This window comes from Chrysochloris asiatica, unplaced genomic scaffold (genome assembly GCF_000296735.1).
Source record: "Chrysochloris asiatica unplaced genomic scaffold, ChrAsi1.0 scaffold00023, whole genome shotgun sequence".
NCBI lineage: Eukaryota > Metazoa > Chordata > Mammalia > Afrosoricida > Chrysochloridae > Chrysochloris > Chrysochloris asiatica.
In genome coordinates this window covers 100,999-114,468 of record NW_006408541.1, presented here as the reverse complement: position 1 = coordinate 114,468, position 13,470 = coordinate 100,999, and the positions used below count along the sequence as shown (strand labels likewise).

The 13,470-nt window shown below is 37.3% G+C and overlaps 1 protein-coding gene across 1 annotated transcript in view; it reads right to left on the bottom strand.

Moving 5' to 3' along the window:
* Window positions 1-13,470, bottom strand: part of SYCP2 (synaptonemal complex protein 2) — a 96,030-nt gene that overhangs the window by 1,100 nt on the left and 81,460 nt on the right. Inside the window, exons 33-40 of the mRNA XM_006839299.1 lie at window positions 12,349-12,491; window positions 5,422-5,587; window positions 4,091-4,224; window positions 2,746-2,840; window positions 2,569-2,668; window positions 2,002-2,060; window positions 1,760-1,838; window positions 1,524-1,580 (exon numbers count right to left, since the gene is read on the bottom strand). Coding sequence (XP_006839362.1) covers window positions 1,524-1,580; window positions 1,760-1,838; window positions 2,002-2,060; window positions 2,569-2,668; window positions 2,746-2,840; window positions 4,091-4,224; window positions 5,422-5,587; window positions 12,349-12,491 — 833 coding nt within the window. The remainder of the gene's footprint in view (window positions 1-1,523; window positions 1,581-1,759; window positions 1,839-2,001; window positions 2,061-2,568; window positions 2,669-2,745; window positions 2,841-4,090; window positions 4,225-5,421; window positions 5,588-12,348; window positions 12,492-13,470) is intronic.

Here is a 13,470-nt window from a genome sequence, read left to right as displayed (position 1 = left end):
TGAGGAGTCCTGGTGTGGCACTGCAGGTTAATGCACTGGACTGCAAGGCCGCCGGGTCAAGCTCACCAGCTGCTCCTAGGAAACCTATGGGTTGGAACAGTCTCAATGGCGCTTAACAACCACAACTAAAACATGAAGGAGGTTTGCTTTTTGCTTATCTTGACTACGAAGTTACTGGTTCTATGCGGTGGAGTCTGTTCCGACTCATAGCGACCCTGTATAGGGTTTCCAAGGCTGTAAATCTTTACAGGAGTAAAAAGCCTCATCTTTCTCCCGTGGAACGCTGGTAGTTACATCCAAACTGCTGACTTTGAGGTTAGCAGCCCAACTCCTTATTTAGATGCTTGTATGAATCAGATATTGAATCAGATATTCTACTGCCATTATGAGGCAACTGATAGTGAAGCCTGGTTATTATTATTATACGTTAGATATTTGATTGGAGACGGATAGTTCATTTGACCCAACTGTCACCAAATTTTATAATATTTATTCAAGTGACATAAGCATTTATTTCAACTTAACCTAGCAAAAAATTGTATCAAAACAAAAACAGCCTGCTTAATTAAGACTTGTATCTAGGATTATAATACTTAGGCAGTCAGTATATACTATTTTAGGCTACTTAGTGCCTTCTAAGACACTGGAGTCATAATTGAATAAATAAATCGTTAACAGTATGCTAAAAATACTGATCTATATCAAATACTGATCTATATCACTCAAGTAAACATTTTAAATTAATGTATTCTTAACTATGCAAAAAGATTTATGAATGAAGTAATTAGTTCTGTCATGACTCAGAAACATTTTCATAATGCAAATATGAATAATTCCAACTAAAACAAGTGTAGATCTATCTAGTATTTGTTCTGCTCAATAAGATATCTACTAAGAACACACATGTCCAGCTGACATGTACATTTTTCTCTTTTCAGTGCTGCTCTGCCTTTTCCTCAGTTGTACACAGAAAAGGATGAGCAGATGAAACAAAACAAGCTGTTGGCAACTAAGTTTCATCAGATGTTAATAATGACTCCAGTCCTCTACGGACTTTACGAAGCTCCTCTTCTTGCTATGGTAAAAAAAAAAACACCAAAAATCACAATTAGATTTTACATTATCATAAAAAGTTTACCACATACAATAGAAGGAAGAAACCAAGTTGTTATGAAGGGATTCATTTTAAAACAACCCTTTGTATTGTGCTCAGTCTGCCCAATTCTCCCTGGGCAGGATGTGCATGGAGCTCTAGCTACTGACAGAATTCATCAATCAGTTAGCTTACTTGCACTATCCAGACCACCTCACTATTTCAGCCTGTATGAAAGTTGAGTATGTGTATTAACATATACCCTATGTACTGACACAGATGAGCACTAGGGTAGACATGAAAATGCCTGCCCTCTTTGACAAAACCCCAAAGGCAGGCAGGTGGTTTAGCCCAATTCTTCCTGCTCCTTTTTACATTTACAACTTAATACAACACAATGACTTGACATAAGAACATGATCATCATGTACCATTTCATTAAGAAGCTGTTCTTGGAGTCTTCTTGTGTTTTCTTTCATCGAGCACATCTGGAAAGAAGTAAATATATTTCCACCATGAAGGTTTATACAGATTGAGTTAGAATAACTAAGAAAGGCTGCATATTAAATCGCGCACATCTGGAAAGAAGTAAATATATTTCCACCATGAAGGTTTATACAGATTGAGTTAGAATAACTAAGAAAGGCTGCATATTAAATCGCTGTACCTCAGATGTAAAAATACTTTCATCATGCTTAGTGTTGTGGAGGACATTCTTATCATAGGAGCTTCTCAAAAGGTGAAGCCTAACAAACCAAACAAAGACGGTGAGCTATGTATTCATTGTAAGTGCTATCATACTGCTTAGATCATTTTAAATGCACCACTTTTCCAACAGACCAACATTCAAATAATACACACTCAGATTTTTAAACAAGCTATTTCAGTCATTAAGAACGTTATACTCACCTCTGCTGTTCACTTTTCTGATAATCAATGAACTTCTGAAATATCTTTTCCCAAAATCCCTATTTTGACATATAAAAAAAGCGGTTACACTTTGACCTGACAGTGGAATTTACTGTAGCTCTAGTATTTAAAAGGTAAATAAAAGGCTCCGTGCTAAGAATTTCTAGATGCTAAAGTGTATTTGAATTTCTCCCTTTTCATCATTAGCAGCATCTTGTTGTTATGTGCCGTGGAGTCGGTTCCGACTCATAGTGACCCTGCCCAGGGTTTCCGAGGCTGTAAATCTTTACAGGAACAAAAAGCCTCATCTTTCGAACTGTGGACCTTGAGGTTAGCAGCCCAACCACTACGCTACCAGAGCTTGTTAGGTCCATTAAAAACCAAAAATTTTTTAGGGTGAGATAAACAGAGGGTAAGTTTTCCTATTGTGTAGTTCCTAAATGAGCCCTGGTGTGGGAACTGCAAGGCCAGCAGTTTAAAACCTCCTGCTGCTCTCAGAAACAACTTGATGGCACACAGTAATTCTGAAAAACAAAGGTTAAAATTATTTTTAAAAAGAGCACAAACCATGAATTCCTTCTCCAAAACTTTTAGAGACTGTGACTCTCTTTCAAAATTCTCCAGCTCCTGTATGATGGTGAATTGGAATTTATCAAGTTTTTCATTCCTATTAAAAAGTAAAATGAAATTCATTTTTAAAATGATACTATTCACAAGTTGTCAGGGGAAATTTTTATTACAGACCTGTACTCTTGAATCTGATGGTTCATTGTTGTCATATGTTGTTCAACTGATTTCCAAGACTGCTTTGTGAAATGATCTACCCTTTTGTAGTGAGTCTGGAAAAATTGTAAGTTTTACATTTGAAAACAATATATGAGCAACTAAAAATGATTAAGAGCAACTTTTCTTCTATAAATTGTAAATGACTAAAAAAAGTTGTTATTGTTTTGCTATTGGCTAAGTCCACTGAGAGCTGATATGCTGCTGAGCTGGCCGTGTAAGGACACTCCACCCCGCAGCACCTAGAAACCTGCCTAAGTCACACTTGAAATATTAAGTATGTAGAACGTTTTAAAATAAATGGGGTTGATGGCCTCTTTTCTTAACTTAAGGGGCTTAAAAGAACTCTCTATTCCCTTAATACAGGCACGTGAGAGTAAAAGGAGAAGGGAGAAACCATGAAACACAGTTTTAAATTGTTCTAACGCAGAACAAAGTGAGAGGGGTTTAAGTTTATCAAAAAGCATGAAAACATTGGCGTTTCAATCATAATTTAAAGAATGATCACTTACTTGGATATTCCTCCTGTATTGTTTATGAAGTTTCTCACACATCATCTGTACATATGGTTGCTCAGTTTCATAGTTCCCCCAAGGAACAGAACACTCATATGCTGAAAACGTAGATATACTTTCAGACACTACAAAATGAAGACCATCAGCTAAAATTAAATTATGTATTTACTTATAATCTAAACAATGGGCTCAAACTACCAGTCTGACGGTGCAGACTGGGCAGTGTTTCCCTCTGTAACTAGGAGCTGGAACCAACTGAAGGGCACCTATCAACAGTTACAATTTAGGGATTTTGAAATAAAAAATAGACTTTATTCATATCTTTAAATTTCAGTTATTATATAGTTATATTCTGATTTTTTGTTTTTAAATGTTTTCACCTTATAACTGATAAATTATCTATCAGTAAATGTATACTCTATTAAGATGTATAAAGTGATAAAAAGATCTATAAATAGGTTATGCACGGAGTCTTTCTACTTCCTTTAAGATTGATCAAGCCTTGGAAGCGCTATACAGAGTCACTATCAATTGGAACCAACTTGACAGCACTTAACAATACAACAGTACCAGTACTCATTTAATAATGAAATCTGTAAAATGCTTCCATACTAACACAATGTCATCTATAGGATAGCAATTTAACCGTAAATTTTGATAGATAAAGCAGTTTTCACAGGGAATCCGTCTTGTGGGTAGGGTCATTTATAACGTAAGAAACCACCATCCAAATGGCTGTGTCTTTGGTACAGGCATCTGATCTACCTACTTGTACAGGTGTGAGGATCTGCATCTTCTAATTTGGACCGTTTTTTAGGAAACAAATTTACTCTTCTTTCTTCTTCCTCGTCCGTTTCTACTTCATCGGAATTACTTACATCATCTTCTATGTACATTCCTTTGCGATTAGGATGCCAAGTAGGGCCTTAGGAATGATTAAAAGTAATTAACAATAGTGACGAAAAATACCCAATGTGTTCTTGCTTGTATAAAAAGCTTTCGTTTGTTACTTGCATTACATTTTAGGCAACTGTACCTTTAATTCTACCTAATTTTCATTTAGAAATTAAGCTAATCAATAATGGTATATTATAACTTGGACTATCTTTGGAGTTCATCCCTGGCATAAAATGCTGCCATAGTATTTCAGTAAGCAGTCATTTGAAAACAAGCCTAGAACTACAAACCTGATGATACGTGAGCAGTGTCACAAGGCTCTCTTCTTTCACTCGTCATGGATATTGGAGTTGAACAGCTTTCATATAACTGAAATACATATATTAGAAAGTACAAAGGAATCAGTGTAGCTACTCTTAGAATTACGCTAAAGCAAGGAGTCCTGTTGTGGTGCTGTAGGTTAATGCGCCAAACTGCAAGGTCGGTGGTTCAAGCTCACCAGCTGCTCCTCAGAAACCCTATACAGGGTCACTATGGGTCAGAACCGACTCGATGGCACTTAACACCAAGTGTTTGTTCAGACTGTCTTGTTTCTCTCCCTTCCTCCATACTAAACCAGAATTGTTATGTCTAACCTCATCCCACAGTTACAGCACTGCTTTTGTACTGGCTCTTTCTAATGGTTCCTCTCTCCCCTATTTGTCAGTCACTGTCTCATCGCATGGGCTCTGCCACTCTCATCAAATGAGCTGGCTTTCTATTTCGTGAAAATGCATATGCACACCCTTCCTTTTCTTTCTTTGCTCTCTCCACTTGTGTATACAAACTATGACTACTCACACCCAAGCCCTCCCCCAGCTAGAAACGTCTGCCTTGATGTTCTGTAGTTTATAGATGAATATTCATGTTGAAATTAACTTTTATAGTGGCAAGAAGCTCAACCAAATTCCTATATAATCATGAAACAAAAAAGCCTATTTTAAAGTATGTCATTGGTTCAGCAACTTCTGGTGTGGTGCTGAAGGATCAGCAAAGTGGACTACAAACCACAAACCCACCAGCTGCCCCTCGGACACCCTATACAGGGTTAATAAGAGCTGGAACCAACCTGATGGCACTAATGTTATTGTTTTGTTTTGTAATAACAATGGACAACTACTGAAGACCAATAATCTTACAAGAACTATCTTAGTTTAAGGAAAGTATGATACCTATAGAATCATACTTACATCTTTCTTTCTTTGTATATGGCTTCCAATGATATTTAGAAGTTCACTTTCTAGAAACTCTTGTTCCAGATTATAACTGCTGGAATTCTGCATTTCTTGTGGAACTTCCATAGATTTTCTATTCACAACAGTATTATTACTAGTTGCTGGAGTATAGCTGGGCTGTGAATGAAAGAGATACAGAGCTAATCAAAGCAAGTCAGAAAATCACCTAAAGGATAAAAAAAAGTTAAACATCAGTGAAAACTACTAACATTTTGAGGAAGTAATGAAGAGAAGCAAAAGCCCTTAGACACCTAGAACATTAATAATTCATCTACCGAGAACTCTCAATGTGAGAATGACTTCTATGAAACTAAGGTCATAGCCACTTCAACAACACAATAAAAAGCTTAAGGACTGGAACCCAAAATACAAAAACTAGCCTGTTAACAATTGATAAGGATTATCTATATAGAAATTCTAAGGTAATCTAGGCACTCAATTATGAAAGAATTTATATTGGACATAATAAAAATCAGTTGTATTTCTGTGCAATCAAAATGTAAAAAATACAAATACCATCTAATCTTTTCTTCTCTTTTTAAAATAACAGGAAAAAATAAACCTATCAAATACACAGAACTTAATCTAATAGGAGGTGCATATCATTTTCTTTGACAATATGACACAATTTATGGGGGAAAAAAGACCAAAAACTGGTAAGAGGCATATTTATGGTTAATAAGGTTCCACATCAATAATGGGAAATGTCAAGCCTCACTTTAGATATGCCGATTTAAAATTTTCTATGAGTAGGTAAAAGGCCCAGGGAGTTTTGACTCATAAGAACAAGTGAGCGTAGATGAAATGGCTGATGAGTACAGAACTTGGCCAATGACAGCACTGTGACCTCAGCTCAGGCTCTCACAGCCTGCTCATGTGGACCCCAAGCCATAGCACTAAGTTAGCATTCAAAATGATGGCAGAAGGGATGGTCCAGGTTTACTGCTGCACTAATTTGCTCCCCATATGCAAAACTGTCCCAGGATTGAAAAACTTTAACGTTAAAATCATTTCTACAGCAATAGTTTTTAAGGAAGGGGGGCTCTTAACCCAAAAGACTGGTGAATTTCATTAATCTTATCTTTTACTGTGTGTAAGAAGTTTCTATGTAAGTTGAAGACACACTGAAAAAATAATTTTTGCACTGTATATAGCAAAGAATGCAATTAACATCCAGAATATATATCATGAACTCCTATACAAATGTATAAGAAACATTTAGAGAATGCACCCCCCCCCCACCTCCCAAAAAAGGGTATCAATATCACCGATGCTGATACTCAGGGAGACATAACTTTATATCTATGAGACTGGCCCAACCTGGAATCATACCTGCTACTGAATGCCTGGTTCACTTGTGAGTGTTCTGTGGATGACTAACATTCCAATTCAATTTAGTACAAAGCAGCATCAAAGAAGGCATGTGGAGAACTGAAAGGTGGGATGCTAAAGGTTTAGAAGAGGAAGGGAAATTGAGGCTGATAGGGCAATACTGACAAAGGACCATGGGATGAGTCACCTGGGAAGCTGGTTTTCAAACTGTGGTCTGTATAAATGGGATCACCCAGAAGTGCCTGGGGTAACTGCTGGAGGGAGGTTAGGGTTTAGCTCCCAACCTCTGTTGTAAATAGTCATTGGGGTTTTATATCATTTTTGCTTTAAAAATATTTTTTTGTGAAACTGCTGGATTAAAAGAATAGAAGAACTTTAAATTCCTCTAGGCCTAGAAAGCATGCTTGATTCAAGGTTGGCTGGACCAGTGCTTTTAGAGTTGTGATACAAATGTGCTTAAAAATAAATAAAAACTCAATGCTGTTAATTCCAATTTACAGTAATCCTATAGCACAGAGGAGAACTGCCACATTGTATTTGGATTCCCAATCTGCAAATCTACAGGGTTGCTGTAAATTGGAATTGACAACAATGTGTTTGGTTTTTTTGGTTATAGATTTTAAGATGTATTTTAGGAGCTCTGGTAGCATAGTGGTTATGAATCGGGCTGCGAATCTCACAGTCAGCAATTCGAATCTACCAGCTGTTCCGTAGGAGAAAGATGAGGCTTTCTGCTCTCGTAAATATTTATAGCCTCAGAAACCCTGTACAGGGTCACTATGAGTTGGAACTGACTCCAAGGCACATTAACAATTTTAAGATGGGGGTACAAAAAGAATAAAAATTAACAGTGGTGAAACAATATGGGTAGAGATAGTGAGAATGGTGATACAATATGAATTATGCAACTACTGTCCCTGAACTGTGTATGTAAAAAGTACTGAATAGGTGTATGCTTTGTTGAGCATATGTTTACTAAAAGAAATTTTGAAAAAAAAAAAAGGATACATACAGCTTGATACATAAAACAGGATTTCTTTTAAAACATACTAACTTTGTTTATCTTTCTACTCATCATTTAACTTGCCGTGGAGTCGGTTCCAACTCATAGCGACCCTGTACAGGGTTTCTGAGGCTGTAAACCTTTACGAGAGCGAGCAGAAAGCCTCATCTTTCTCCCGCTGGGCAGCTGGTAGTTTCGAACTGCTGTCCCTGAGGTTCACAGCCCAATTTGTAACCGCTACGCTACCAGAGCTCCTTACTACTTGTTTTAAATTTCTTAATAAAAATTGAGACATACGGTGTCGAGTCAGCACCCACTCTTAACAACAGCAAGAAATGCTGCCCAGTCCTGCACCACGCCCACAATTGTTGTCATTTGAGTCAAGTGCTGCGGCCACTGTGCCAATCCATCTCATTGGGGGTCTTCCTCTTTTTCACAGACGCTCCACTTTATCAATCATGATGTTCTTTTCTAGAGACTGGTCCCTTCTGATGAGACAAAATTTCATCATCCTGGCTTCTAAAGGCGCACTCTGGCTGTACTTCTTCCAATACAGATATGTTGGTTCTTTTGGCTGTCCGTGGTACTTTCAATATTCTCCTCCAACACAATAGCTCAAATGCATCAATTCTTCTATGGTCTCCCTTATTCACTGTCCAGCTTTCACATGCATATGAGGCTTTTGAAAATAGTATCGCTTGGATCAGGAGCACCTGTTTGCTCTTGTACACTATAAAGAGGTCTTGTGCAACAGAGGTGCCTAGTGTTTGATTTCTTCACTGTTGTTTCCATGAGTGTTAAATAGTGGATCCAAGAAAAATAAAGTATTTGACAACTTCAATATTCTTTGCAGTTATCAAGATGTGATCTATTGGTCCAGTGGTGAGGATTTTTTGGTTTTCTTTACATTGAGGTGAAGTCCATGCTTTGATCTTCATCAGCAAGTATTTTAAGTCCTCTTCACTTTCAGCAAGTAAGGTTGTATCATCTGCATATTACACGTTGTTAATAATGAGTCTTCTCTCCAATACCTGTGCTATTTTCTTCTTATAATCCAGCTTCTCAGATTATTTGCTCAGCATACAGTTTGAATAAGTATGAAGAAAGGATAAGCACACCTTTCCTGATTTTAAACTATTCAGTGTCCCCCTTGCTCTGTTTGAATGACTGCTTCTTGATCTATGTACAGGTTCCTCATGAGCACAATTAAGTGTTCCAGAATACTCATTCTCTGCAGTGTTCTCCATAGCTTGTCATGATCCACACAATTTAAAGTCTTTGAATAGTCAGTGAAAGGACAGGTAGTAATCTTTCTACTATCCTCTGCTTTCAGCCAAAATCCATCTGACAGCCCTCATTATATACATCCTCACTTCAATCTGGCTTGAACCTCTGGAAGTTCCCTGCCGATGTAATGCTGCATCTGCTTTTAAAATACCTTTAGCAAAATGTTACTTGTGTGTGATATTAGTGTGTGATATTAATGTTAATTGTCCGATGATCTGTGCCTTCCATTGGGTCACCTCTCTTTGGAATGGGCATAAATATTGATCTATTTTAATCAGTTGGCCAGGTAGCTGTCTTCCATTTCTTGGCATAGGAGAAAGAGTGCCTCCAGTGCCACATCAGTTTGTTGAAAGATTTCAATTTACAGTCCATCACCTTCTTTGCCAATGCCTTCAGTGTACCTTGGACTACACTTCAGTACCACTGACTCTTGATCATATGCTACCTCTTGAAAAGATTGAACACTGACCAATTCTTTTTGGTACAGTGACTCTGTATTCCTTCCATCTTTTTTTGATGCTTTCTGCATCATTCAATATCTTGCCTATAGACCTCTTCGATATTGTTTTTTCTCCAATTCTTTCAGTTTAAGAAATGCTGAACGTGTTTTTCCCTTTTGAGTTTCTAAATCCAGATCTTTAAACGCTTCAGCTCTTGTACCTCTTCCATTTGCTTTAGCATCTCTACGTTGGAGAACATGTTTCACAGTCTGCTTTTGACTGCTTTTGACATCCATTTTGATCTTTTCCTTCCTTCTTGACTCCTTAAAGATGTTCTTGATGTCATCCCATAATTCTTCTCATCTTGTCATTAGTGTCTAATTCATCAAATCTGTTCTTGGAATGAATGACCTCTAAATTCAGGTCAGCTATGTTCAAGGTCATATTTTGGCTCTTGTGGACTTGTTTTGATTTTCTTCAGCCTGAACTTGCATTATGAGCAATTGGTGTCCTGTTCTACACTTTTCTCTTGGCCTTGTTCTGGCTGATGATATTATGATTTCTGTATATTCTGTCTGGTGAGGTCCATGTGTATAGTCATCTTTCATGTTGTTTTAAAAAGTTTTGCAGTGGCTGTCATTGGTCTTGCAAAATTTATCACAAGACCCCCTAGCATCATTTCTAACAACAAGGCCAGAATTTCCAACTACTGACCCTTTTTGTTTCCAACAGTTTTATTCCAGTCACCAGGAATTATCCATGCATCTCGATGCTATTTATGTTTTGATCAATTTAATCAAAACTGCCTTTAGTGTTTACATAAATTTGAGTGATAGTGGTATTAACTGGTCTTCCTTGTACGTGTATACTTCAAGATAGATCTTGAAAATTTTTAAAAATCATGAATGCAATTCCTCTTTAATTTCTCATTTCAGTCCTGGTGTGGCGCTGTAGAATAAAACTGAACTGCTAACTGCAAAGTCGGTGGTTCAAATCCACCAGTGGCTCCCATAAACCCTATACTAAGAGTCAGAATCAACTCAGCGGCACTTAACAACTATAAAGGGGAGACTAGAACAACCCCACAGGATTTCCTGAGTGCTGTTTTTACAGAAGGTGCTCTGGTGGCACAGTAGTTACGCTCTCGACTGCTAACCCAAGGCTATAGGATTCAAACCCACCAGCCCCTCTGTGAGAGAAAGATGTGGCAGTCTACTTCCATACAAATTACAGCCTTGGAAACCTACAGGGTAAGAGTCAAAATTCGACTCAATGGGAATTGGCTCATTTTTAAAGACACTGACTGCCACATCTTTCTCTCACAGAGGGGCTGGTGGGTTCCAAAGCAGCTGAAAGTTTACCCACTATGCTACCAGGGCTCCCGATGCAGGAACTACAAGTTACACTCTTTGATTGGTGGTGTTGAAGGAATAAATCTATTTGAATCTAGAAAATGTAGTTGTTTTGATTTGTAGACTGTTTCCCAAAAGAGAACTCTCCTCCCCACATGGTACTGTGAATTATCTACTGTGTTCCATGAGGCTGGGACCTGTATCTCCTTATATTTGACCACTGATTTCCAGACCAAACCCAACACCTTAAGTAAATAAGCAATGCATATTAGATTATTATAGGCAAATTAGATAATAAACTTGCTTGCTGAAGATCAGACTACATACAGCCTTCAGCATGGATTATATCTTATCATAAAGGAAACAAATAGGCCAATAAGCAACATCAAAATCAATAGAGAAAAGATAGAAGTTGTCAAGAAATCAGATGATGTATTGCATTGGGCAACTATATCTCAAAAAAACCCCAAAGATGTCACTTTGAGTGCTAAGGTGCCCAAATACAAGCCATAGTATTTTCAATCACCTCATAATGCTTGCAGAGGCTGGAAGAAGAACTGAGGCCTATGAATTATGGTATTAGTGAAGAATATTGAATATACCGCACACTACCAGAAGAATGGTGTCCTGATGTGGTTGGTGCTTTAGGATAAGGGCTGGACTACAAGGTTGAAGTGCGAGGTTGTGGTTCAAACTCACCAGCCACTTGGAAACCCTAAGAGTTGGAACTGACTCGATGGCACTTAACAACAGCACCAATAAGAGTATTAATATCACATGCAAGTAAAATTTTTCTAAAGATAATTAAAAAACAGATACAACAGTGAACTGCCCGAGAGGTTCAAGCCAGATTCAGTTGACAATGTAGAAAGAGGGATAACATTACTGACATCAGGTGGATCTTAGAATCTTAGAAGCCAAGATGGCTAGACTTCATGTCTTATACTTTGAACATACCATCCTTTTTTAAAGTGAAGGTCAGTGAAGAAGAGGAGGACTTTCAACAAGATGGAATGGCACCGTGGCAGGAGCAATGAGCTGAAGCTTAGCAACAATTGTGAGAATGACAAATGGCCAGGCACCATTTCCTTCTGCTGTGCATAAGGTAGCTCTAAGTCAGGACTGACTTGACAGCACCTAACTATAAACTAGAAAAAGCAAACGTATCTCTTTTGAAAGAAGTGCAACCAGAATGTTCCTTAGTAGGAAGGAGGGCAAGAGCGGTTATCAGGAGGGACCAGTCTCTGGAAAAGGACATCATTATTGGTAAAGAAGACCCCCAACAGATGGACTCAAACATAACAATGATGATGAGAATGGCCCAGCATTAAGCAACATTTCATTATGTTGTACACAAGGCCACTATGAGTTGAAACCAACTCAATGGCACCACACAAGAACAACAATATATGTAACTTACTCCCTTCCGATGTAACTGATAAAGGAAAATAATACATGTTTTACCGAAATGAGATGTGGTGAGCAAGTTTCTCTTGTATACAGTACATTTTTCTCACTGCTTTCAGGTGACTTCACTGGACTTTCAACTCCACTGTTACTATTCAACTCAAGTGATGAGTGTTTCTCAGAAGTTGATACAGATTTTGCTGGTAGAGTGTCACAATCAGTTTCTCTCATTTTCTCTATACCTATATTGTCCCACAAAAAAGAAACGGCTGATGTTATCATTTGTGTCTGCTTTAGATATAGCATGCATAATGTAAAATCTAAGAATGTGATTATCAAATTCTCAAATCTTAGCAGAACTTAAGGATAAAGTTTCAATAAATACTGAAATTTTATTTAAAATATTTTATAATTCTTTGGCCAAATTAAAACATAAGTATAATCATGTAAAGTTTCAAAATGTTTCAAACAAAAATATTTCTAGTGTAAGCTGCCTATGTATTACCTTGAGTATTTAAACATCAGAGTCATAGAAAGTCACAGTATTTTATGGCTGAAAGAGGCTTGGTCTAAATCCCTCATCAATGAGGAAATCTATTGCTGCAATAAGTCAACGTCAATGAATTAGTTTTGAGACCACATCAGGACTTGTCTGTCTATGGACCATCTGTATATGTGTTTATCTGTGTGTTTATCTGCAATGACAGCTGTCATGAGTACAATGAAGCTATTCTAGAACAGAAGATAGTAAGTAGTAACTTTAGAGGAAGCATCAGCATGCTAACTAATAAGCTTTGCAAATCTTGAATTTTAACTGAAATGAGATGCTTTAAAATTCCCTTAAAGAAACTGGAAAAGGTAGAAAAAAGTACAAACTTTTTCTCATAATTTCAATTCTAGAAAAGTAGACATATACCAAAGTGCCAAAGAGTATCAGTTTCTCTTTTCCAATTATTTCTAAATTATTCAAACTATTTTTACTATGTTTTACTCTATTTTGTTGATGAATATAATCTACTGTGTGTCCACTGAATACATAAGGATACTTCTTAGACTTTGGTCAATGAAATAGCAAAAGGAAACACAGAACTCCCAATTGCTCTCATGATTTTAACTGTATTTGGAATGAAACACAGTAAAATTACACATTTATTTGTGAATATGTATTGTTGTTGTTAG